At 40.0% G+C, this 25,791-nt stretch overlaps 1 protein-coding gene across 6 annotated transcripts in view; it reads left to right on the forward strand.

The window, feature by feature from the left end:
* add3a (adducin 3 (gamma) a) overlaps positions 1-19,845 on the forward strand; it is a 116,963-nt gene extending 97,118 nt beyond the window's left edge. For 3 of the 6 annotated variants that reach the window (XM_042484713.1, XM_042484712.1, XM_042484711.1), the window contains 10 exons: positions 24-167; positions 1,547-1,645; positions 3,786-3,962; positions 5,908-6,165; positions 7,466-7,570; positions 7,733-7,819; positions 8,733-8,756; positions 9,571-9,694; positions 13,544-13,636; positions 16,826-19,845. In XM_042484713.1, coding sequence (XP_042340647.1) covers positions 24-167; positions 1,547-1,645; positions 3,786-3,962; positions 5,908-6,165; positions 7,466-7,570; positions 7,733-7,819; positions 8,733-8,756; positions 9,571-9,694; positions 13,544-13,636; positions 16,826-17,076 — 1,362 coding nt within the window. In that variant the 3' untranslated portion in view covers positions 17,077-19,845. The remainder of the gene's footprint in view (positions 1-23; positions 168-1,546; positions 1,646-3,785; positions 3,963-5,907; positions 6,166-7,465; positions 7,571-7,732; positions 7,820-8,732; positions 8,757-9,570; positions 9,695-13,543; positions 13,637-16,825) is intronic. The other 3 variants (XM_042484715.1, XM_042484714.1, XM_042484716.1) reach the window with 3 other exon arrangements.
* Positions 19,846-25,791: the final 5,946 nt, after the last annotated feature.

Genomic DNA, 25,791 nt, shown 5'->3' on the forward strand with positions numbered 1-25,791 from the left:
TTTTCACCCCCCTCCTGCTTCAGGTATCATCTATGAAGTGTGGCATCCTGCCCATTTCCCAGGAGGCTTTGATCCTGGGTGACATCGCCTACTACAACTATCAGGGCAGCCTGGACGACCAGGAGGAGCGCAGAGAGCTGCAGAAGGCCCTGGGGCCAACAGCAAAGGTAGGAAGACCAAAACATTGAGTGAGGTTTAAGCTGGGCAGTCCTCGTGGATTTTAAAGGAAGAGTTTGCATATAACAAATACATTTAATAAACTTTCTTGCCGACAGTTAGATGAGAATATAAAAAAAAAAAACACCAACAGCCACTAAAATCCTGCGCATGTATGTAAGGGGAAAAGTATCAATCGTTTTTTACAGTCGGGTCAAATGACTCTGCAGTTGTCACAGGAGTTTATCGGCTCCAGCTCCGATTGGAAATGGAAATACAACACCCGGGTGAACGCGCTCATTTTAGCCACGTTATCGGCGAGATGCAATGAAGGCCCGCCACAAAATATTGTCAGTCTCCACCCAAGCAGCGCTTAAGCATTGTTCTAAAGATTAACCTTCAAGAGGAGTGAATAATTATCAGGAGAAGTAACCACTGTAACATTTTCATTGGCCTCCATGCTACTTTCTACAGTTTACTAACCTGTTTTACGGCCTGATGTCAAATGTGACACACCAGTAAAAACCAGAAAGGCATGCTTACCTGCTGCAGAGCGGTGTGCATGGCTCTGGACTACTGGCAATGAGAAAGAGGTCTGTAGCCTATTTTAGCAGGCTTTCCCATGTTTAAGAAACCTGCATAAACCAAACTAATTTTAAGGGATTGCTGGCTATAACTTCATATGTACTGCACTGACTTAGAGGCAGGCATCAATATCCTCATTTAATGCTAATATATATTTTTATTTCCCCAGATGTCATGTATTCCTTTAACTATCAATCTATAAACTCTGCATTCATAGTGACAAAAGAAAAAAAAATATTAAAACAAGTGAATATTTCTGAAATTGTGGAACAGTTATTCAGCCTGTGATTTTCAGACATGGTATCTTGAAAGATATTTTTAACATGCTAGAGAAAGGGGTGTTTTTGCTTCTTTTCCTTGCTGTCAAGAAAGAGAAATTAGCTAATTATCAGGGTGGGGTGTATTTCAAATCGGAAACAGCAATGAGAGACAAACCAGCAAATCCTGTTGAGATGTCAGTGGTGTTTGGGTCACTTTGCTGTCCCTGCATGTGCTTTCCACTGTGATCGTCATGCAGTTGGCTTAATTTAAAATGATCAGAGTTCAACAAAAATTGTATTGGCAGAAATTCAGGGAATTCAAGGGAGTTTCCACAGGCGGTGTGTTGCCAGGTCCTGCTGTCGTCATCTTAGTGGCCCAACCCTTGATACATGGAGGCAGAAATGTGGAGGGATTTGGTGGTTACTTATTGATTAAAGGGCCTGTAACATAAAAGCACAGTTGCAATTAAAGCAAACTGACCTCTACAGACTGTTTAGTGTGTGACTGTGCTGCTGTTCCTAATCACCAATTGTGTGTGTTACAGGTTTTGGTGCTGAGGAATCATGGAGTTGTTGCTCTCGGCGAGACTATCGAAGAGGCCTTTCACTACATCTACAATGCCCAATATGCCTGTGAAATCCAGGTACACACACACACACACACACACACACACACAAGCTAACTGCTGCTGTTTGGGTACGTAGCAGATACCAGCCTCACTCCATTTCCCCTGTATTAGACCAACAGGGCAGCAGCTTTCCCACTAAATATAATCTCTTCACAGCTGTTTTCACATTTCCGCACTCACCCTATTTTAACACTCCATAAGTCATAATCTCTTGCATTGTGTAAAATGTTGGGCAAACAGTCTCACAGTCAGGCTATCATGAGCGATGAAGGTTGTTGATGTCGATCCAAAGCAGCATTTAGAGAAGGGTGGTGTTCTTCCTTTTGAGGCAGTAAAAAAGCTGAAAGGAAGATGGCAAAGGGAATTTTAGGAGTTGAGGAACAGGCAGGAAATATGAATTATTTTTCTTAGTTATTGGTTGATATTCAATTTAAAGATAATATTTCATGGATTGTATCTTTAAATCTTAGTACTTAATTCTGTCATCTATACCCCTGGGGGTACTTGAGCAGTTGTCATGTGGAAAAATTTTAGCACAGCTAATTTTAAAAGAATAGCTGCAAGTAAAGGATGAATGGTTGATGCAGCTAAAAGTAACAGAAAGACAGTTTAGTTAGCTTAAAGTAATGGAAAAATCAATGAAATAGTTTGGTAAAAGCCCTTTTTACACAGAATCGTGCTGTATGGCTGCTATGAAGTACGATCTTTACGCCTCCTCTGCATTTTTACACAGAACCAAACAGCATCATCATACTGCTCCAGTGTGTGATTTTAGTCAGAATCAAAAGAGGCATAATGGGTGTGACATTTAACACAACAGCGTGGGCCTCCTGTTTGACATATAACATATGTATCAACAGCAATATATTAACAATAACAATGACATTTAATGGCAGTAACAATCATTTACCATCTCTGTTTTATGGCAGCTAATGTCGTCCTGTGCTCGGAGTGTAAGGAGCTCCTGGACCTCTTTGTTTTCTTTATTTGTGGACATTTTCAGCTGTTCTTCTGCTTTGAGTTAACTCCCAATAGCTGCTTTATAAATCTCCTGCAGTGGGTCGCACACATAACATCATCAAAAAGTCACACCCATGCCACCTATGATCTCGTCCTGATGGCTGTCCTGTTACTTTCAGCGCTGTCACTGTCTCCTTTGCTGACTTAAAAAAGGGGGAGACAGCTCTGCCCCCTCGATAGCACCCTAATGGCGAGGCAGCATAAAGGCACAATATTACCTCCTCGAAGAGGTGGTGTAAAAGGGGCTAAAGTAAAAAATATACATGGGATAGATGGTTGAAGTAGTTACCTAAAAATTATGGATAAATTGCTGAAATAGTTAGCTTAAAGTAACAAATAAGAGGCTGGATAAAGTGATGGATGAATGTTTGGAACGTAGCACATATTCAGCCTTAACCAATGTGACATGAACATATCAGATGTATGAAAAAAATATTTTTACAATATGCACTTTTATATCATTGATGGATGACTGATTCCAGTTTAAAGTCTATTCAAAGGGTTACATTTGGAGCCAGCACCATGATGTCTAAGACAGGTCACATAACTACAGTGTTTTTATCACCAGCGATCAGACTTTTTTTCTTTTAATGGCCTCTCATCACATTTTTTAGTGGCAGAGCTATGAAAGACGTAATGATATATCAACGCTTGTATCAAAGTGAGTGTAATTTGTGGGATTTATTTGGTGTATTGCCTTTGGACTCTTGCGTGTCTTTGTGTTCACTTGTACGGAGGATTTTAGAGATGTTGTTGTGCCCTGCTTTGGAACAGTCATACCAAATCTCCTGATTGACTCTCCCCGGTCAAGCAAAAGAAAACATTAATCCATCCTGCAAAGCCCAGCTTAATTTCTATAAATAAATCCCCCCTTCATGTTTGCTCTATGCCATGTACTGTATATTCTTTGATGCTGTAGTAGCTTTAGATTGAGGGGTATTTTGGTTTGTAATAAATGACGTCTTTCTTCTGCATGGAAAATGGTCAGGAAGTCTGCATATTCTCATTTTAGGTGGATGATCTAATGTCACAGATGTTTGGTGACATAAAGGCCTTTTTGTCTATTTTGTGTTGCATGAGCCATCAGTCTGCATGCTCACACGCTTCTCTTTCTGTCCCTACTTTGTGATTTTAGGTGAATGCCATCTCGTGTGCTGGCGGTGTTGACAACCTGATAGTGCTGGACCAGGAGAAGTATAAATCACGAGTGTTCGCTGTGGCCACAGCAGCTGCTGTCAACATGGGTGGACAGTACAAGTTTAAGATTGGCGAGTTGGAGTTTGAGTCCCTGATGAGGATGCTGGATAACCTGGTGAGTCCAGACGTCACAGTAAGATCTGCACATTCGACACAGATGGTAACAGAAAGCTCATCCATTTATCACAATGCCTTGGGCTTATTAAACTATTTGATACGATCAACACTTTTCACTTCCTCTGTGTGTTAACTTTATACAAACAAGCTCAGAGGCAAATATTAATATTACACGAAGATAAGAGTACTCTTAGGATTTCTTTCCCTTTCGTGGAGCTCAACACATTGTGGTCATTTTTCTGTTATACTACTCATTTAAAGTAATTATTATTCAACTAGAAATCTGATTGACTTTTTCTTTTTGTCATTCACTGAAAAAACAAAAAAGATTTAGATTCTACCCATAAGTATTTCATGAATGCATTCTGTTTGTTTAAATGTCCTGCCTAAGAGAAATCCTCTTTTGAGTCTCTTTGTAACAAACTGATGGTGGACTGGGTAGCTAACATGCGGAGTGTTGAACAGTGATTGGAGACAGAGAAGAAAAGAGGCGCCCCCTACAGAAACCTAATGGTACTATAAGACAGTGGTCCAACAGGAGATTTTGTGCATTTAAATGATTCCTATCAAATGAGGACCCAGTGTTTTGTTAACATCTTCCACAGTTTTGAACTTATGAAAAAAAACGTCTCTTGCATGTTTTCTGTTTATCGACAACTGATAAATACAACCAGCAGTGCTGTAACTGACACATATTATATGCACGATATAGAGGAAGTTATAGGAGGGAGACATTAATTTAAAGTGATACAGTTAGAAATTTGGGGGGGGGGGGCAAGAGGAAAATGCTAATGATCAGAAAATACTGATTTTCATGAGCATTGAGAGATGCTGTCTACTGATGTCTGCTTTTTTTCTGTCAGAGCTTCTCTTAATGTCTCTTTCTTTCTCCATCGCTTCACTGTATTTGTCTCCCTCTCTCACCTCTCATACGCCACATTTTTCACCCTTCTCAGTATCTTCTTTCTCTCTTCCTCGTCTGCTTTCTCCATTCTCAAGTCATTGCCTCTCAGTTTGGCGAACAGCTTATCTCTGTGCCATCCCTCTTTTTCGTCACACTTCATAAACCCAGCATTGTAGCAGATCAGCTATTGGTGTCAGTACAAGACCCAGACCCAGTGATGAGAATGAGGGGGGAGAAAATAAACTACTCGCTCTCTTCATCTCACTTTAACAAAACACTATACAAATGTGATGAACCTCCAGAATCGACCGATGTGAAGCAGGATGTTACGGGAAAAGAGCAGTCCAGCTGACTGTGTCTGGCTAAAAATGGGGGATCAAGTGAAGCTGAAAGGTCAACTTTGACTGTGACACGGAGCTGAATGGAGAAGCACAAAACAGAAGAGAACGGAACTTTGCTGTCAAGCCAAGTTTGGAAAAATGTCTGAAAAACAGCAGGGACAAGTGAGAGATCAGCAACAGAGAGAAGGGAGAAACAGGAATGTGAAAGAAAAGGAGAGATGAGGATAAAGAGGAGAGGGGGGTGGAGAGAGAGGGGCAAAAAAAGAAAGAGTTGGACAGGAAATGGCTCTCTGGCTCTGTCCTCTGTGCTGCCAGAAACCCTGCGGTCACAACTGTTTCTCTCTTTCTTTTCCATTTGACTAAGTGTGAAACTGGCAGCTCGGCCAGCGTTACAGGAAGGAAAAGTCGCAGAATGAATTTTAATTTATGCTCCTTCTGGTATAAAAGTGAAAAAGTGAGTGCCTGATTATGTATGTAAAATGTGAGCGATGATCTTGGACATTTTAATGATCCTCATGGGGTAAACAGGATGTCTCAACAGCAGATGAACTGGATGGTGGGGTAGAAGTCAAATGGGGACAAATAAATAAAACAAATGTATGAATTAACCTCCTGTGTGGACATGAGGTTTTGTTTCTTGTGAAAATGTAACAAACCAAATCAAACAAACTGAGTTTGAGTTGTGTTTCCCGCTGCAGGGCTACAGGACAGGTTACGCCTATAGGCACCCAATCGTGAGAGAGAAGCCAAGGCACAAGAGCGACGTGGAGATCCCCGCCACGGTCACGGCATTTATGTTCGAGGAGGATGGGGACGCCGGTGCCACACGGCTGCCCTTCAAGTTCCTGCAGCAGCGGCAGCAGAGGGAGAAGACGCGCTGGCTCAACTCGCCCAACAGCTACACCAAGGTCAACGTGGAGGGAGGAGAGGAGCGCTACAACAGCAGGACAACCACAGTGAGCACAGCATGTACAGTGATGTGAAAAAGTGGAGGATTGCAGGTTTTTATACTGATTTCTGAATTTATGAAGCTGAACCTCTTCATCTTATTAAGAATAAAATAAGACTAAAGATTTTAATAAAACACATATATTTATGTGTGCGTGTTAAGATGTAAATATAGATAAATATAATAAACCTGAAGTAACAAAGAGTGCATCATACAGTGGCCTGACTTGTCAGTCACGTCATTGTCAGTTGGTGTTGACTAGTTTGTTGTGACTGGAGTTGCTCCTCAGTGTTTAAAGCATGAGTAAAGATCGCCATCTACCGGCTAAAGAGAGAACTGCTGTTTGCTTTAGTTGCACTGGTTGATGCTACCTATCTTTGAGGAGTTTAACTTAGTGACTTCAAAAGACTAATCCAGTAATTTAATATTGTGCTTCGACAAAGTGTCTTACAGGAGACACTTTTAAAAAGAAAGATCCCTAATCCCTAGGTCCCTAAAATTAATAATAACGTTCAAGGGAACTTTAAGGGATCTTAAAGTTCCCTTGAAGCTACAGTTGGTAACTTTTATAAAAATGACTTTTTTGTCATATTTGCTGAAACTGTCACTGTAAACATCCAGTAGAATATGAGACAGATTATCTAAAGAAAAAAGGTCCCTCTGCTTCCTTGTAGTTCTCCTAATGGTGTTCGAATCCTTCATTTAGAAACACATTTTAATGTGTTTAGTATTTTAAAGCTGCCACGTTGAAAACAGTTGAGCCGAAACAAACCACCGCATTTTAATCAGCTAAACAGTACTCTAAAATATGATTCTGAAAGCATTTTAGAGGAGAAATAGGCCGCGCAGCAACAGAATCCTGATCCATATCTGATCAGCGCTGCCTCGTTTGACAGTCTGACCGCAGTTCAAGAGCAGTGGTTGATATGACAGCTGCGGTAGAGACTCTTCAACTCTGATTAGTTGTTTTCCTTCAACTGCTCTGAATTTTAGCAAATGTCAATAGAAGACCTTCAAGGACAGTTATACTAAATATGACAAAGTTACTTTTTATCAAAATTAACAACTGCAGCCAGCTTTAATGCAAATCTGTAGTTTTTGATCAGACTCCCCGACAGGTGGATGCTCATATCTTGCGGGGTATTCCAGTCCATACCCCCAACTTTTTTTTTATAAAAATTTGAGTATAGAGTAGATGTGCTTTTCAAAATTACTGTATAAACAGAGTTACACATGCAATTGTCATGAGTTTTTTTTCAGCTAACAGTTTAGATCTCACCTGTTTTCACCTCCTCTTCCCTCTGCAGTGGATGAAGGCAGAGGAGACGGGAACCCCAATCAGAATCGAGGACCCCAATCAGTTTGTCCCTCTCAACACAGACCCCAGCGAGGTGCTGCAGAAGAGGAATAAAGTGAGTCTAACTCTTCTCTCAGTCAGCATTTTTTACATATAAAGTTGTACAAAGGTAAACGTATCAGTCCTTTATGTTCATGTTCTGAATTGCTTTCACTGCGGTTTTAATTCATCCAAACTCACTGTTTAAGGTTCGGCTGCGTGTTTTGTTCTTTCACAGATCAGAGAGCAAAACCGGTGTGATATGATGTCATCAGGGCCACGCTCTCAGCACCTCGCAGGCATCCCTGTCGATGAACCGCGACGGGTAAGAATATCCTCCCTTTGATGTTCAGACCTCGTGAAAAAAATCTAAATTCACTTGGTTTTCTGACATTACAGTCTGATTCAATCTGTTCAAACGCTGGAGCCAGACAGACACCAAGACCTGATTTAGATCGCCTTTATACTTTGCTGTAACTCTGCTCCAAATCCCATCTGCTGTGAAGGGAAAGAAGAAAAATTACTTCAAGAAAATATCCCAAAAATACAAGAATTTATGCAGATTGCTTTCAACGATTTGATGTAACCACCAAACAGAAACTTAAGTTTTCTGCTGGAAGAGGCACCAGTTTACAGTAAACAGAGTTGTCTGGCACTGAGGGCAGCTCAGAGTATTCTTCTGTTAATATAAAATTTCGGGAGGATTCATCCATTTTTACCCATTTTAAATTACATATAATACACAACAGCAACAACCTGAATGTTAGCTGCTTTTCAGTAGCATTTTATTTAGAGACATTTACTTCACTTTTAGGTTTCAGGATTTCAGCAAATAGCTTAAAAAGATCCAGGTTTTATCTGTAACCACTGAAGCAACAATACAGATTTACAGAACAGCTTTGTTAATCAAGCAGTAACTCAAAGGTGTTTTCAGTTATTCTGACTGATTAGACACAAGTGAAAACACCTGTGTCGGCGCAGGAGCTTTGATCATCTACCTCAGTAGTTCAGCAGACAGCAGAGCCTGTTTAGTGACACTTACTGACCACCAGGTGGCGGCAAGTGAGCACATTTTACAAAGACAAACCAAACTCCTAGTAAGTTGCAGTTTTATTAAATTATCAGTACTCACATGGATAATGATAAATACAAAGATTCAGGTATGAAAAAATACGCATTTATATCAAATTATGACATTTCCATGCTGATGTTTTTGTGGTTGGTGTCTTGTCTTTAAGGATCTGGTGCAGATAAAAGTTCTGGTAAATACCCACAAGCGTTTTTTCAAATTGTCACTGTTTGCAGTGGTGTTTTGATTTGACTCTTTTGTGGATTGATTTCACACATTTTTGCCTGTTCACAACAGAAAAAATAGCATGTTTTTTTAATATAAATGTTGTGTTTTAAGATTTGAAATTGATGTTCACCAGTTTGAATTCTGCCTCAGATAAAGTTGCACTCCTTGTTTCCCTTGTGTGACTTCTTGAAATGAGATGTGTGTGAGCATGATGGTTTATAGGAGATATTTTTATACAAAAGTCAAAGCAAACGTGTCATAAAATGTGTGTGCATGCATGTGACTTGTTCTCTGAGTATGATGGTGCCTCCAGTGTAAACTGCATCAGTACGTGTCTTGTGCTTTTGGAGTGTTTATTTTCCACAGTCTGTGAAAAAGATGTTTGAGGTTTGCAGGCTAATTGGTTGAGACTTTATGTGTGGAGTCAGCGATAAGATGAGTCTGTGTGATGTGGTCGACACTTTTGTCTTTATATGCGCAGACTAAAGTTATGGTGTAATGGATGATTGTCTCCCTAAGACAGTGTGTGTGTCTGTGTGTGTGTGTCTGTGTTTGCACATGCGTTCGTTTGTGTGTTAGTGTTTAAGAGGAGGAGAAAAAGTGAGAGGGATCTGGTTTTTTTTGTTTGTGCATGCATTTGTGCACTGATGCGTGCATCAGTTTGTTTGTGTGTGTGCTTTGTTTTTTGCATTTCAGAGTGTGTCTAAGTGCCGCCTCACTGTGTGTGTGCATGTGTGTGCGTGCACCCATGCTCACCCCTCTCCCTGTCTCCTCCTCAGCCATACGTGCCCACAGAGGAGGACCAGATGGCTCCCCTGCCTCCCAACCCCTTCAGTGAGCTGTCAGAGAAGGAGCTAGAGGAATACCGCAAGAACGTGGAGAGGAGGCAACTAGGCCTCAGCGGTATGACACACACGCATGTACACACACACTCAAAAATACATGCAAACTCTCTCACACACACACCAGTCCACATATTCATGAATGTTCATAGGTGTGTGGATTTGATTCTGAACTCTTTCACGCTCAACTTGCAAAAACCACAAGAGCTGAACTCACACTGAGAGACATATGGACTGCACACACACACACACACACACACACACACACACACACACACACACACACACAGTGACTTGTACTCAAAGCCAAAGGCTCTTATGAGCAGCAAACAATCTTACCAATCTGTGAGGGTTCACTTAACATCAAATTATGGAGCAGATTTAAAACAGTTAATCAATAACCAATCTGTAAGCCACAAATTGTTCTGATTATTTTGAGCCAACAAGTTTTAGCAAGCCAGCGGCAGGTCTTTGCTCTTTTCCGAGACGTGTGCTCTCGTTTTTGGCTGTTTGTATTAGAGCCGGCTCATCTGTCACCAGGGCCAATATTATCTGCCAATATCAGTTAATCACAGATATCACTTTCTAACTGAACTTCATTTTGGCTGAAATCAACTGCAACAATATGCATTTTTTATGGATTATTAACCCCAGTTTCTCTTAAATAACATATATTTTAATTATTTTTATTATTGTTAATTTTTTAGTCAACTGTGTATAATTTGCTGCTATTACTGCTTTCTGTTAAAGTTAAATTTATTGTCAAACCATACAGTATCCCTCTCCTGACATACACTATTTTTTTATTGCAACTAGGGTTGCAAGGGTATGAGATTTTGACTTTGTAATTAATATCACAGTTTCACCGTGTACAGTATTTCAAAATTATTATCATTATCAATTACAATCACCTTTAAAGGGAAGAAAAGTGAAGAGGTTTTTTTGAGTCGAAGAAATATTTTATCATAATCAAAACTATAATTGAAAATAAATAAAATAAAGGTGAGATTCTCTGTCAATTTTTACCAATGTAAAGTATATTTGTATACCTTTTAACCGATATACTGCAGCAACCTTAATCGTTACTCTTTGATAATAAAATTGTCTGATAAATCTTTTTTTATTTCTATTATTAACCAAATGTTGGTATCGGACCAAAAACTAACTGACTTCAGCTGTAGTTTTTTATTCCTGCACACACTGAGAGTAAAGTCTATTGGATTTGACCTGAGAGTGAAGTGAAGCTCCATGAGCTTTTTCCTTCCTCTAAAAGACTACCAACTGCAGAAAATACAAGACCCTAACAGCCAGATGTGAGCACGTCCTGCTGAAGCCTGTTAAAGTTGTTAACAAGCGCCATCTGACATTTTCAAGAGCTCAGAATCGGCTAAAACAGCTGGAGCAGATTTCAAACAGAGCTCGAACCAAATCAGGATTTCTTAAAACTGGTAAATCCATCCCTCCTCCTCCTCAAATCTTGACTCACAGATTGACTACGGTACACGTTGAGTTTGTTCTTTCCTCTCTCTGCAGTTTTGTTGTTAATAAACATCCATATAATCGCCATAGCAGCGATCCCAGAAGACTCACCTATATTCTAACACACTGCCAGGGGTATCACGTACAAACACACACCTATGTAACTTCAACATGAGGGCTCGTCCCTGCGGGCTCTGCTGCTGCTGCTGTCATCTGTGTTAACCTCGTGTGTGCACACACGCTCACACACTGAACTGTCAATGCTAATCATATTAGCCCTCCGTCCTACTGCCTTTCAGACATGCAAGGGGAAAAATCAATAGTGAACAGATAGTGATGGGGGGGTTCTTCACTGGTCTTCATTCTGCACAGGCTCCTGCCACGCTGGACCAGATCAATGTGTGTATTTGTGTACATGTTTCATATCAGCAAGGCATGTGTTCATACATGTATAGAGGATTATCCAAATGGATCATCTGAAACATGGTTGTGTGTGTGTGTGTGTGTGTGTGTGTGTGTGTGTGTGTGTGTGTGTGTGTGTGTGTGTGTGCGTGCGTGCGTGCGTGCGTGCGTGCGTGCGTGCGTGCGTGCGTGCGTGCGTGTGTGTGTGTGTACACTGTATGAGAGGTGACTAAGATGGCAGACTGAACAGACAGCAGGTCTTCACACCCGCCACATGAGCGGAGCCCGTTGCTATGACACTGTTGCCCCCACAGCCCCACGAATCCCTGGTGGCCAATCTGGATGCAAGCTGGAGACCGTCTGTAATGGCCTGGCCTGGGACAGACACACACATACACACACATACACACTCACTTATAGGTTTAGCCTGTGATTAAAAGTGTCCAGTCCACTCTAAGTTTTCAGTCATTTTCAGCGTGACAGGACTCACGCAGCTTAATGCTTCTTTAAAAAATGTACAGACTTCAAACTGAGTCCACTCCTCAAATGTCAACTGTTTGCATGTAACATCTGATAGAGAACATATTCACACTTTCACTGCACAGACCAGGCTGTTAAGCAACCACGTCCTTTACTGCTGTTGTGAATGACTGCGAAGCCTCAGCCAACTGAATGTGTAACCCTGAACGTGCTAACGGATGTGTTAAAGTGATCTGGGAATGTCATTCATGCACACTAATCAGTGTTTAAAATGAATGATGCTACTGATGTTGAGTTCAACTGTAGCATTTACTGTACAAACAAAATTTTGTTTTCAAAGCTGTTTTTATCATGTGAGGGGTATAAAACTACAAGCACTCAATTAGTTTTTATGGATAAAGAGCTCGGAGGAGCCTTAAGGTGCTCTTAGAGATTAGAAAAACGATATGAGAATGGGAAATAAGCACATTTAACTCTTAGCAGGATATTTCAGATTTAAGTGAAGGGGGATTATATGGGATACTTGTCAGCACGCACCCAGTTAAGAGTTAAATAGAAGAGTTCAACATGGAAGCTAAGCGAGCTACTGCTGTGGACAGGTCGGCAACAAAGAGTATTTTAACAACCTAAACAATGTCTGACCTAAAAAAATCAATATCAGTTTAATCGTTTTAAGTGTTTTAACTTCATGTCGGTAATTCACAACAAAAAATAAGGCTGTTATATCGCTCTCTTTAAAGCCAGAATCCATTGACAAAAGCAGTGATATAACTGGGGGCGAGCTGACTGGTATCTACTGTATGTAATACACTGAAAATGGTAGTACCTCATACAACCATACTTCAAAAAAAATCTGAACTATGCTTTTAACTAGAGAAGGGTTTTATAAATGGCATCAAAAGTCATTATTGCTCTTTCTGTTCATTTTTAGCCACAGATTTGGTAAAATAATGATTGGGCTAATAATTGTATTATGATAGAATTATATGTTTATATACTCTAAAATGCCCAGCCTTAGCTTCAGTATATTTAATCACCTTGTTTATTTCTGTAAGATTTCTGTATTTTATTCCCTTATCTATTTCAAAATCTGCTAATGAAAGGTGATAAATGACCTTATCATTTGCGTTTTTATCTTAGCATGTTGCACCAAGAGCTAGCTGTAGCCTATAAGTTACTGTTCAGGGCATCTCTCCCATCAGTTGGGGTATTTCAGCACAACAAAAAGTTACAGTGCACGCTGAGACACCAGGAGAATCAGATAACAATCGAGTGACGGCGCCAAGAGCCTGACAATCATCAGACGAGAATTTTTGTACATTTTGTGGAAAAGCAGCTGTGCATGGCCTGATTCTAACATGTGTGTGTTACCACTAATCTCTCAACCTCCCCCTCACCCTCCCCTGACCCCTCATCCCAAATCCCCCTCCCCAACCTCTCATCCCACTCACCCCTGCTGTCGTCCCACTACTTCAATCCTTTACACCACCCTGCAATCCTCTCATCCATCCCTCACCCCGCCTCGACCCCCTCCCCACCCTCCCTGCAGATGGAGAGCACGAGCTAACCTCCGACGACGGCTCCACTCTCTCTCAGTCTCTGTCTCTCACCCAGTCCCCGCAAAGCACTCCAGCTAAAGAAGGTATCACTCACTCAGAGGACAGAGACACTTTGTCAGAATAATCTTCACTGCCTTGTGTGTGTGTCTCTAAAATCAGATGTGTATGTGTGTGTGTGTGTGTGTGTGCATGAGTGTGCAAATTAAAATGAAATGGACAAAGAGCTCAGTATGCGATGCCTAATCTACTGATCTGTTCTATAACTTTGTACTGCACTAATGATTTTCCTATAATAGCTCACTCGTCTACAATAATGAAATTGCAACAGAGTGCCATTCCTCTGTTTAAAGCCTAATTTGTCCTTTTCTCACAAATACATTTCTGCTGTTGATAATGAAAACTCATCCAAACCTGCCAGAAGTCATAAAGCAAACCTTTAAAGTAGTTATTTTACATTACTGCTGACAGTTTTAAAGCACACATTTGTATTTTCTACATTTAAGGATACAAATCTGGTTAGGGTTAGGGACAGTCAAGTTGGGAATACTTCTTTAAGATCAGTAATCCATCACATGAGTGATCTTGTTACCTTGCTTGAACTGCTTTTGAATGCTCTCCTCATTGGTGCATTTTGGGATATCTAAGATTTTGCCAAACCCAAAAGACTTTAAAGTGAAAAAGACCAAATTCACATTCTTCTTTTCTGTGTTTTCAGAGTGCCAATGCTTGCATATTACTTATTGTGGTCAGGATTTGATTCTGGGTTTGATTGTAAAGGAATAATTTAACATTTTGTAAAAAGTTTGCTTTCTTGCAGAGAGTTAGACGGGAATATGGATACCACTCTCATGTGCATAAAGTATGGAGCTAGAGTCAGGCAGAGTTAGCATGGTTTAAAATTAAAGGTACAGTTCACCCTAAAATTAAAAAAAAAAAACAGAAAAAAACATTCTGCCTCTTACCTGTAGTGTCATTTACCAATCTAGATAGTTTTGATATGAGCTGTGAAGTGTTGGAGATATCGACAGTAGAGATGAGAGACTCAGCTTGTGGTGGCTGAGTGCCATCTAGTTCCATTATGTTGTAGAGAAGGCAGACATCTCTATGGCCGATATCTAAAACACTCGTCAACTCCCATCAAAACAATCCACATTTTAAAATAGCACTACAGGAAAGAGGGAAAATATATTTTGTATATTTAATGTATTTTTGGTTTTGGCCTGCACTGTTCCTTTAAGACTGTAAGCAATACTGTAACATAACCACTAGTACCTCTAAGGTGTGAAAAAAAACAGATGTAAAAATACAACATCCACACAGCCCTTCTACCTGTATGCTAAGATAAGCAAAGCTAATACTGTCCTTGCTATAGCTCACATTTACCACTCAAACTATGTCCTTTAGAGAACACAAATCAAAATGTTTCTTACCAGGTAACTCTCGATGTTTATTGTCGGAGTGTCTTCAAAAGGACCACTCTCTTTTGTATTTTATGTAAAACCTCACAGCCCTGCTGGGTTGGTAACATTAACGTGCAAGAATGTCACGTCAAAGGATTTCTGGCTATTGAACCGGTGTTTCTTACTTCTGTTTGGATGTACAATCTCAAATCTATTAACTTGCATAGAAATTCTCGTGCCTGACTTTTGAAGCTAGTTGGTGTACCTCCAAGAGAGACAGAGATCACAGCAGCCTCCTTACAGGTTGTAAATAACGACAATATGGGATTGACTTCCTGTCAGCTTCCCTCCAGCACAAACACGCAAAACCGCACAATGAGTAACAATTAACCCACCACAGCACGCTGGCTCAGGGGACCCGTATTTTCTGACACCACCGCTATGAGGTCAGCCTGTACAGTAGCTGTCCTGAAACCAGGTCAGTTGTTGTGTGAGCTGCTTTTTAATGTCACCGTGTGTTTTGTTTTCTTCCGTGTGTGCTGAGATGAAGATAACACGAGAAGTCGTCACTGTTTTCATGTTCAGCAACATGATGCTCTGCCTTCCCTAACCTGCATTTGCAGACCAGAGGAAGAGATGTGACACTCGCAGGCTTGTTACGTGAACAGTCATTAAGGGAGAGGGCGCAGGCCGCTGTTCAAAGCCCCAATTTTTTTTAAGGTGAAAGGAGGACAGAGTCTCTGGGCCATCGGGTCACTGGAGCTTTACGCACGGATGTTATGAAACATGTAGAGCACTGGGACAGCCTGTCTCTTTGTGTGAAACGAAAGTTCAACACACAGTTCAAATGGTTTTAGTGTGTTTGGTGCAGAAAAGCCTCACATGAATTACATGAGCAAAGAGAGGCATTCAGGCAGTGGACACAATAACGTGAACACCTGGAAAATATAACGCAGTTTAATATACTATTCCTGCCAAAAGCATAAGTTTGAGGTTTATAATGGTACAATTCAAAACTCCATAAAAACTTTCACCCTGATGAGTGTGAGTTTTTAGAAGGACATAGCGGTGCACGTGTTGATGAGTGCAGTTTAGTTTACTGTGTATACCTTTGTAAGAATGCATAACAAAAATCCTGAATTATTTTTTTCTGATGAAAATATTAAGTTGGTAGTTTGCAAAATTCAGCAAGCTGAACTGAGTAATACAGTCACACAATTTGAGATCAGACTTTTTGATGCATGTCAAGTTTGAAAGCATATAATCTTACGGTTAAGGTAAAGATTAGGTTCATTAACAACTTTTATCCAAAAAATTGTTTGACTTGAGGCCTTAACACTGGGTAAATGATGAATGATCAAATGAAAATGTGAAATAAACACCTGCAGAAATATTGTGCATCAAAACTATTCATAAAGGGGCAGATGGTCATTTGAAGCAGTTGCAGCAGGTGTGCTGCTGTCGTGATGTTGAGATGTGTCGAGTGCTTTGAAAATCACGATTGGTTGATGCCTCTTTTCACGGTGCGAAAGCTCCAAAAAGCGACCTCTGTCTAAAAAGTAAATATGTTTCGCAGTGTAATATCCGAGTTCTATGTAAAAGTACTTATGACAACGACAGCATGAAAAGATTTGCCCCAGTGTGTGAACGCCGTTACAGTGAGCATTACAGGGGATCAACTCTCTGCTCTTCCACATCAGTACAGTTTGTAGAAGTGTTAGTCTCAGGAGGCAGGACAGTCCACGTGGTTATTTCTTAATTGTGGGTGTTGTCTGTTATCAGGGTGTGTCTCAGAGGATTGAGTAATGTGGCCTTCCTTTGTTCATTGTTCCCTGTCCTCACCTAACCCGTGTTTCACCTCTCCTCCCTCAGACAACCACACGGGCCTGATGAACGGTAAAGAAGACCACGGCGACGTGGACGAGGAGCTGTCCAAGCGCGTCAGCCAGCTGACCACCAGCGTGGAGAGCGTGGAGATCACGGTGCGCTCCGGCGAGAAGATTGAGGAGGCGCTGTCCCCCGAGAGCTCGCCCTCCAAGTCGCCCAACACCAAGAAGAAGAAGAAGTTCCGCACCCCGTCCTTCCTGAAGAAGAACAAAAAGAAAGAGAAGACCGAGGCCTGAAGGAGACGATCAGCAGGGGCGAGGCAGAAGAAGAGAGAGGGGCAGCAGCCACCTTTTCTGTTTAATGTCTGTGTTTTTATTTTGTCTCCGTTTGAAATGTCCTTTTATGTTTTTAATTTTATTTGATTTTTTTTTAACAAAAGGTTTTATGTGCAAAAGGCAGGAGACGGGATTACATAAAAAAATGAATTAGTTTGCAACAAAAAAGAAAGTCGTCTTCTGCAACAAGACAAGAATGGGTTTTTTGTTTTTGTTTTGTTTTTAATGGGAATGTGGGTCCGCAGATTAAAGTTGCAGCAGATATGGGGTGACTCTGGTGGGTGTTGGGTGTCTCCACACTTGATCATCCTTGCAGTACTCTAACAGGGCTCCTTGGAAGTCGTAACGTGTCATTTGAGGCCAATTTAGATCCTGAATAACTGGCTTCTCCTGTGTTGTTTCCCAGGCTGAAAATAGAACTTGAAACCACCTCGCATATTTGTTGCATCAAAATCCAATTTTACTGAACGATTGGATTGCAACATGAGTGTTGTAAAACTGCACAAATTAAGACTAAACCTTTTTTTTTGTTTTAAACTATTATTTAAAGACTCCCCCGGTCTTTTTAGGTTTTGTTTTTACAGTCTGGTCACCTGACTCTGTGTAGGGAACTGAGAGACCACATGAAATTTGAAGTCACTGGAAAACTGGTCTCAGAAAAAACAGCCGCGGGGTTTGTGTTGATTTTATTAGCTGTGAGAGAAGTTTTCTCTCTGCTCTCTCACACTCTTCTGATTCAAACCCTCTCCTCAGCTAAATGAGCTGGAGCTAGAAGATGAGTTAAAGACTGGACTAGACAAGATAGTGAGGATGAAGTTTATCACAGCAAAATCTCAAAGAGCCGCTGACTCACTCAGAATATTTATGTAGCATTTTCATATTTTTCCTCTTCATCTCAGTTTTATTTTTTTTTTCCTTTTTTTGCCAAACTAAGTGGAAGAAAAGAGGAAACAATCTCATTTTAGTGAAGTGTCACAGTCTGCGTCTACTTTGTCATCTCATTCAATTTGATCTTTTTTTTATTGAACACAAATTTGGTATTAGTCAACTCTGTTTTGTACTCATTTGTAAGCTTTTACAGAGAATTACAGATGTCACGCATGTTTTCTCTTTTTGCAAGAACTGAATTTATATGGCTGACTATGTTCTGTAGTGATGCCTGATTGCTCAAATTATATTCTAATCTTCAGAGTACACAAATTTACTATATAACACAGATATATGAAAACTGGATATGTTGGCTATAGATTTTTAACTATATATTTTTTATTTTATTGTGCTGCACTTTTCTTGTGGTATATAACACATTTTAGTTGCAGGTGGTTTCACCAGTGAAGGAGATTGTGAAGTATTTGGTAAAAAAAAAAAAAAAAAAAGTTTTTTGCAGGTAGCAAGCGAGGCATGGTGTCGGAGAAAGGTCAGGACCCCAGAAAGTGAGTCGAACGAAGAAGGAAAGAATAGACTTTCATTGGTGTCACACGTGAGAAATGATCTCTACTTCTCAACTCAACCAAACAGGAAGTGTAGCGCTGAACCGCCAAACTATCTGCAGTCACCAGCTCAAATAAGAATCACGGGTCGTGGAGTGGTGATATCTTTTGTTTGGTGTGTTTATGTGTTCGTTTTTAAAGCCATATTGTAATTTTTTTTTCCTCCATTGTTTTAAAATGATGAGACAAGGGTTACGATTCTGCCTGCTCGGGGCGTCAAGGACCCTAACGAGTTAAATCACCCCAGTGACTGCATCGACACCCCTCAGGCTCCCAAAACTTTATTTTTTTTCTCTCAGTAGCTACTTCCATAGCAGCTACGCTTCCTCGCTTAATTTGCCATTTATTTCCTCCTGGAACTGAAGCATTATAAGGAGGTCATAAGGACATTTTACTTTTATTTGATGTGAGCTCGGTCGTCATTTCAGCCTCTAAAGCCTCCCCCTCATGTAATTTCTCTAGTAAACACGATCATGTTGTAACTGTCAGACAACCCGCAGTTGAACTCTGCAAAGCCAAAGTGTGATGGGTTGCCACATATCCTCCCCCTCCCCACAGTTTGACCAGATGTACCAATATCCCAGCTAGCAATGTGAAGTATTGGATTTGGGGGGGAGGAAAGGAGGGAGGGTTTAGAGACGCATCTTTAGCTGTGTTAAACGATAGCTTTTGGCTCTGGGCGAAGAGCTGAGGTCACACAACTGAAAGATGGAGAAGGGAGGTGTGAGTTTGGAAATGGAAGTGCATATGTGTGTGTAGTAGAGAGGGACAGGGGGTAAGGACAACCTGACACTAACGCACCATGTTTTTATCACTCAGGCTGTCTTCTTCTTTCATACCATCTCCCCTCCCGACACGTTTTTCATCCTCCATTTGTATCGCAGTATGCTTTCTTTTTGTTTTCTTTTAGTTTGCAGAGAGCACTAGGCTTTTTTTTATTAACCATTTTATGAGCAAATTGCTCCCAGATGAACTGAATGTGCATTGCATCCTTTTTATTTTCTCCTCCTCTGTTTCCGACTGTTTGCACCTTGCTTTACTAATGCCTCTCTATCCACCTTTTTTTCTGTTTAAAAAAAACAAACAAAAAAAAAGAGCGAGTTTTGCTTTGGCATGCCAGAATGAGCCAAGCTACTTTGTGACCTGTGAAAATCCTATATAAATGGTTATCTAATGGAGTTGCTTTTAGATGTATTGCTAATCAGTGTAAATTCACAAATAAAAACTGTATTTTAAGAAACAGAAGCTCATTTTTCACGTTTGTTCATCACAATTTGTGCCATTCCTCAAACTGTTCTTAAGTTCAACATAATCCATACACGCTCATTTTCCTTTATGCCATTATCACAAGTCGAGCGGATATATGATGACGTGTACATATTCAAAGTCTCACAAGCTTAATGCTGCATTTTTCATTATAATTTACAGTATTGTAAAAAAAAAGCTTCAAAGGACCTTTGCTGAAATACTTATGTGTTCAATGAGCAGGAAAAAACAGTAACTGGTGCCTTTTTAAAATGTTTATTCGTGACATTTAAGGATGAGAATGTTGCGTGTGTGAATAGTTTAATCAGGAAGTCGTGACACATTTATGGCACTGATTGACTAAATGCAAGTGAATGTGAGGATGATCGTAACAGCCACAGGAAATGCAGAAGCACTTGAGCAGACTGTGAGATGCAGCGTGAGCACAATGAAACAGTGAGATGCTGCGTGAATGTCGAGAGAGAGTTTTATGTGAAGTTCTTTTTCCAAAATGCTGTGTATTCATTCAGAAGATATATATTGCTAAAAATTTTACCCTTCAACGTGACATTCGCTGTGTTTTGTTAATGACATGCTATAAATGCTGTGCGTTATTTTATCAAACCTGTAAACTTGTGCATCCTTTAGTATTCTTTAAAGCAGCAGTTTCTAACGTGGGTACTGGGATCTCCGAGTTGTGTTGTAGGATATTTACTGGTGTAGGCAATATCAAAAGATCTCAATTTTGCCACACAAAATTAGCTTTACTTTTTAGGCTTTCCTCTAATGTCCCTTTTGAAATATTGTATAATTTTCCCCTCAGTGTTAATTATTCACTTCCATATTATGACTGGAGGTTCAAACAAAGTTCCCTCTTGCATATCAGCGTTGTGTCCCATATGAAACACTGAGGGTTTTTTTTTTTATGTTTTTTCCTCAAGTTCTGTAACAAATGTGCTCATTTTAACTTTTTTTTTTTATAAATCTAACTAGGTTGTCGTGGTGATGATGAAACCTGCGGTTCCCATTTTATTTTGAAAAGACACTAAGCACATACCAAATGGCAATTGACATGCCGTCTCGAAGTGTCCAAATCTGATGGAAAATGGGTCATCAGAGTGAAAACAAGTTGACTTACCCACAATGCAACTCTACTGCAGCCAGTTTAGACCTATGTGTTATGCTAGCAGGGGATAATGTCGCCTCCAGCATACAAATTAATGTTAATAATAATGATAAACTCATGTCTTTCAAACTCTTTTTTTGTATGTTTTCAAAGATGTAGTCTTCAGACCCAGCTGACGCTGACTCAAGTGACATCACTTGAGGAAATATATGCAGCTGTCTCTGGAGCCACAAAAGGCTTTATACAAATTTTTCCTCATACAAAGTAATCTTTCCTTGAAAACAGACTGTGATGTGTAAAATTAGATGAGTCCCTCTTTAAAAGATTAAAAAAAAAGTCAGAACCACTGCTTTCAACAATGATTATGTTATTTTAGTTTTTTTTGCACGGGCAAGTGTGACTTTTTATTTTGCGCCCTTTTTTGTGTCCACAGATGCTCAGTTTACCGCCAAAGAGTCCACGTCACTCTTAATATCTAAATCAATTTCACTCCTTCCAGCCACCAGAGGGATGTCTGTCTCATGCTGGTTCAGACCTGTCACAGCTTGACACAACATGGCGTCCGTGTTGCACGGTGAGCACGGACTGTCCAGTCGAGTATCCAGGCAACTGGGGGACTTTGTGTGCTTATGAGCAGCCAATGTGCCTTGACTGCATTTTAATCCTCAGATGCAAAACAAAATATGCAAAATCTATGATAGTGTGTGCTAACTTCCCTATAAGATGTCCAGTATCTGCTAACTGAGTGAATATTTAGATTTTGATGTAGAACTAGCAGTTTTTAGTCTCACACACTCCCAAGCATCTCCCCATTGCAGTGACCTTTTCTCACCACGACCTAGTTTTCACTTTTGGGGAAAACAATAGAACTAAACATCCGCCACTACTGTCAGAAATAATTTTCTATGATATTTATGCACCAGTTAATTTAGTTGACAGTTTGAAAAATGTCTGAATGTTTGGACAAAAAAAGTTATTTGAATGTAATTTCAGTTAAAGGAAACCTTCTTGGCATCTACGTGGTATTACAACACAATCTTTAAAAATCATTTAATCCACATGTCGGAGTGTGTTAGTGAGAGGACGGATGTCTTGAGAAAGTCTTGATCCAGGATCATTTCTGTTTTACATATTGCTAGGTGTAGCTTCCATATATAGTATTTACGACACTGTAATCCTACAGCACTTTATTTGGCAACGCTCCTGATACGAACAATAAAAGCATATGAGCATCCTGTGACTTGTTTGTCTCGTGATTGTGGAAAGATGAAGTCTGACTCTGGCAGTTTGATCACTTCATTCACTGATGTTTGTACTTTGATGTAAAGTGCTGATTCTGAGGTCATTTGGTTGGTTTGTTGTTTACTCTTTAACTCTGGAATATTGGAAAGACAAAAACAGAATAAGAGATGAAACCATTGATCCCTCAGGAAATCAGGTTGGGACCAATAACAGTTCATTTCTCATAATGTGATCTCTTCCCTATACAGCAGAAAAAGATAAGTGGCATATGTATATTTATTAGTATGATAACGAATACTGTCAATTCAATCAGTGCAGGAAAAAAAAACAAGTTATAACCATCCAGGCGTTCAAAATATCAAATATTGTCAACCCGATTTTCATTCTAACCTAAATTTAACATCTATCCAACATTTTCTGATATCTTGTTGACGTCCTTGAATTTTATATTGAATTTCTGCATCCTACATAGCTCCTCCTTGAAGTTTGTCTTTACAAAGAAAAATATCTAATTCCTATCACGGCCCTGAGGAACTACAAAAAAAAGTATGGTAAAATGTAATGTGTAAATGTATAGCGGTTTCTAAAGGAAACAAAAAAGTGACAAACTCACTCACCATGTTTAGTGTTCCTTCTTTTATAACTTTTGCGTTGTGATCAGTTTGACTTGTGGTGCTCAGCTATGCTGTGCATGTGTTGACAAGTTGTTTGCTTGTGTTTTACAAAGTTGCTGTGTATTGAGTATATTTCTTTCAAATGACAGTTGTCCCATTTTAGACTGAAGCAACACATATACACACTCATACATTAAACACACATCCGTCCTATTGCATCACGTTCAGCACAGTTACGGAGGTGCAGAGGCGTTTCTCCTCTCCTCTCCAGACAGCACCACGCTGTGAGTGTCAAAACAATGAACCTACTTGCGTCCAGATGGATGATCTGTTAGGGGAGTGTGGAAACCATGATAGCCCCCCCCACACATCCCTGCACCCCTCAACACACACACACACACACATACAAGCACCCGCCCCACCCTAACATACCCAACAAGACATCCTACCTCTCCAAAATTTACAGCAACCACAGACTGCAGTGATGCCCAGATGCCACTGGGATGAATTATGGCCTGATAAACAACATAAGGGGTCAGTTAGGCCTGAGCTCAAATGTACGACCCATGGGACCACCTACCCACACACACACACACACTCATACAAGCTGGTGGTACTTTTTGCTCATCCAAGAGGTCCTCTGTGTGAAAGAGAATACGATCAGTGAAGAGAGGAGTATCATGACTCGCTGACAGGCCATGAATTAAACATCCCCAGACTGTCGTCACCAAAAACACTTCTTCACCTTTGATTCTTTACACTTTGTTGTGTTTCATGATGTTTCACTTAGTAGATGTTGTTTGGTGTGGACGCTTTCATCCATCATGCATCACCATGAGTGCATGTGTCTTTAGCAGAGTGGTTTCAGTGTGAATTAAAGCCTAAATCCATGATCTACCCAACTCTATGATTCACAGTGGCCTGTTATGGTGCAAAATTAAAGCTGCTATAGCATCTCCAGCTGCAGCAGGAAGCTGTTTTCAGTCCAGCACCAAAACAGTACAGTAGCAACTAACTAGTGCACATAGAGACATATTTAGCAGCTAAAGATACATATATATTTCCCAGGAGTCGGTAGAGACCGAAAACAGAGCCCATATAGAGTGAATATTAGATTTACTTTTTACAGGTGGCAGAGACTCAAAATGAATGATAATGCTGCTCTGTAATCACTGGATGTATAAATCTGCAACTGTGTGCCAACAAGTTCACCATGGCGACTCATGGGAGACATCACTGTGTTTACAGCTCATTTCAAACGCCCACAAAAGGTTAGAAAAATCAGTAAATGCAGGTTTAATTTTAAGTCATCTAGAACCTTTATTGACCATTTTCTGTGGGCGTAGATTGGCTGAGATATTTAATGTCCCGGTGGCCTGTAATCAGCTGAACTAATAAAGCCACAACGTCTGCAGAGCTCCAGAAAAAGTGTCCTGTGATGAGATAATAAGGATGCAGTGTACTGTGATTATAATACTGCTGCATTATTGGCTTTGTTGGCTTGACTACATAATGGTGCCCTCATAGCACCGGCTTGCATCAACTGAGCGGGTGAAGAGTGCAAGTCAGTGTGTTTGTGTGTGTGTGTGTGTTGGGGGTGATTATTTTGTGGAGCCACAGTTATTGATCAACTGCTCTATCAAATCCTTGAAGATGTATTAAGTTCATTTTGTGCTTTGGGGCAGTAAGGATCTCACTTATGGCCCCTTAATCTTTAATTCATTGAAGGCCGACATTATAGATGTTGTTTGGAAAACCAAGACAAGGAAATCTGCTGAGCGGCATTATCTTGGCGTTTTATCATTCCTCCCCCAACAGGCAACCCAGTGCCATTTTTTAGCATCGACATTCAAGGGCAGGGGACACAATGGAGTCCTCGACAATGGCCTGATGGTGAGAGAAAAAAAGGCTCATGACTGATATGTCACAGTGATTCGAATATCTAAAAGTTTGCATTCAGAGTGAGCGACATGATGAAAAAACTACTAATTTCCTGCAAACCTGAGTGACAAGTTTGTTGCGTCACAAACACCAGTAGATTTCTGATTTACTGATATGATTTTGCTTCCTGATAAGTCATGTTTGGTTGAGTTGTGGGTTTCACTAAATTGATTATAACGTGCAATCATTTTAGCCATTCTTAACGTTAAAATGTTGATTGGTGCAACTTTGCAATGATGTTAGAAATGCATTCAGTTCAGCTGCTGAATGTCAGTTTGAAACGTACCTATTCCTTAACAAATAATATTTACTATTCGTGCGCTTGAGTCCTGACATTTTTCTTGCATCGCAGCGCCAAATCAGGTTTAATTGCATTTTTATGAACTTTTTCTCCACCTACACAAGTCAAAGCGATCGGCTAATCAAACAGTCTTTAAGAGTTGCTGAAGTTTTACCTCTCCAAGACTTCTTTGCTTCTTTATGCACCTTGGAAACAGGCGAAGTTGTGCCAGAAATCTCTACTCTGCTTCTTTAATAGTCTGTTTAGCATATTTGGAGGAAAAATGTGAATCAGAAATACTTAATTGATCCCCAGGGGGGGAAACTGTGCTTCCTTACAGTTATTCTGATGTCAGCATAGAGAAAAGTATAAAAACAAAAAACAGAAATCCAGTTAGTGCAAACAATTAACACATTATGTAAATATTTAAATTGTAAATGTGCTGAGTATGTAAGTGTGTAAAAACATATATGTAAAAACTACAGCGATAAACAATAAGCATAATAATTCATTTTAATCAACTCAACCTTCAACTCCAAAGATTACAGAATCAAGGATAATTGTCATTTTGTTTTTTAAACTTTGTTTTAAAAATAACCAATAAATCTGCCTTCTACCTTCTTCTAATCTAAGAATATCTACATAATAATATGGATAATGTGCTGAGTGTGTAAAGTGTGTAAAATATAAAACTGTGCCTTATGCTACAATGCAGTGTATAACACTAAATGAATATAA

The sequence above is a fragment of the Plectropomus leopardus genome, chromosome 4, assembly GCF_008729295.1.
Source record: "Plectropomus leopardus isolate mb chromosome 4, YSFRI_Pleo_2.0, whole genome shotgun sequence".
NCBI classification, from domain to species: Eukaryota; Metazoa; Chordata; class Actinopteri; order Perciformes; family Serranidae; genus Plectropomus; species Plectropomus leopardus.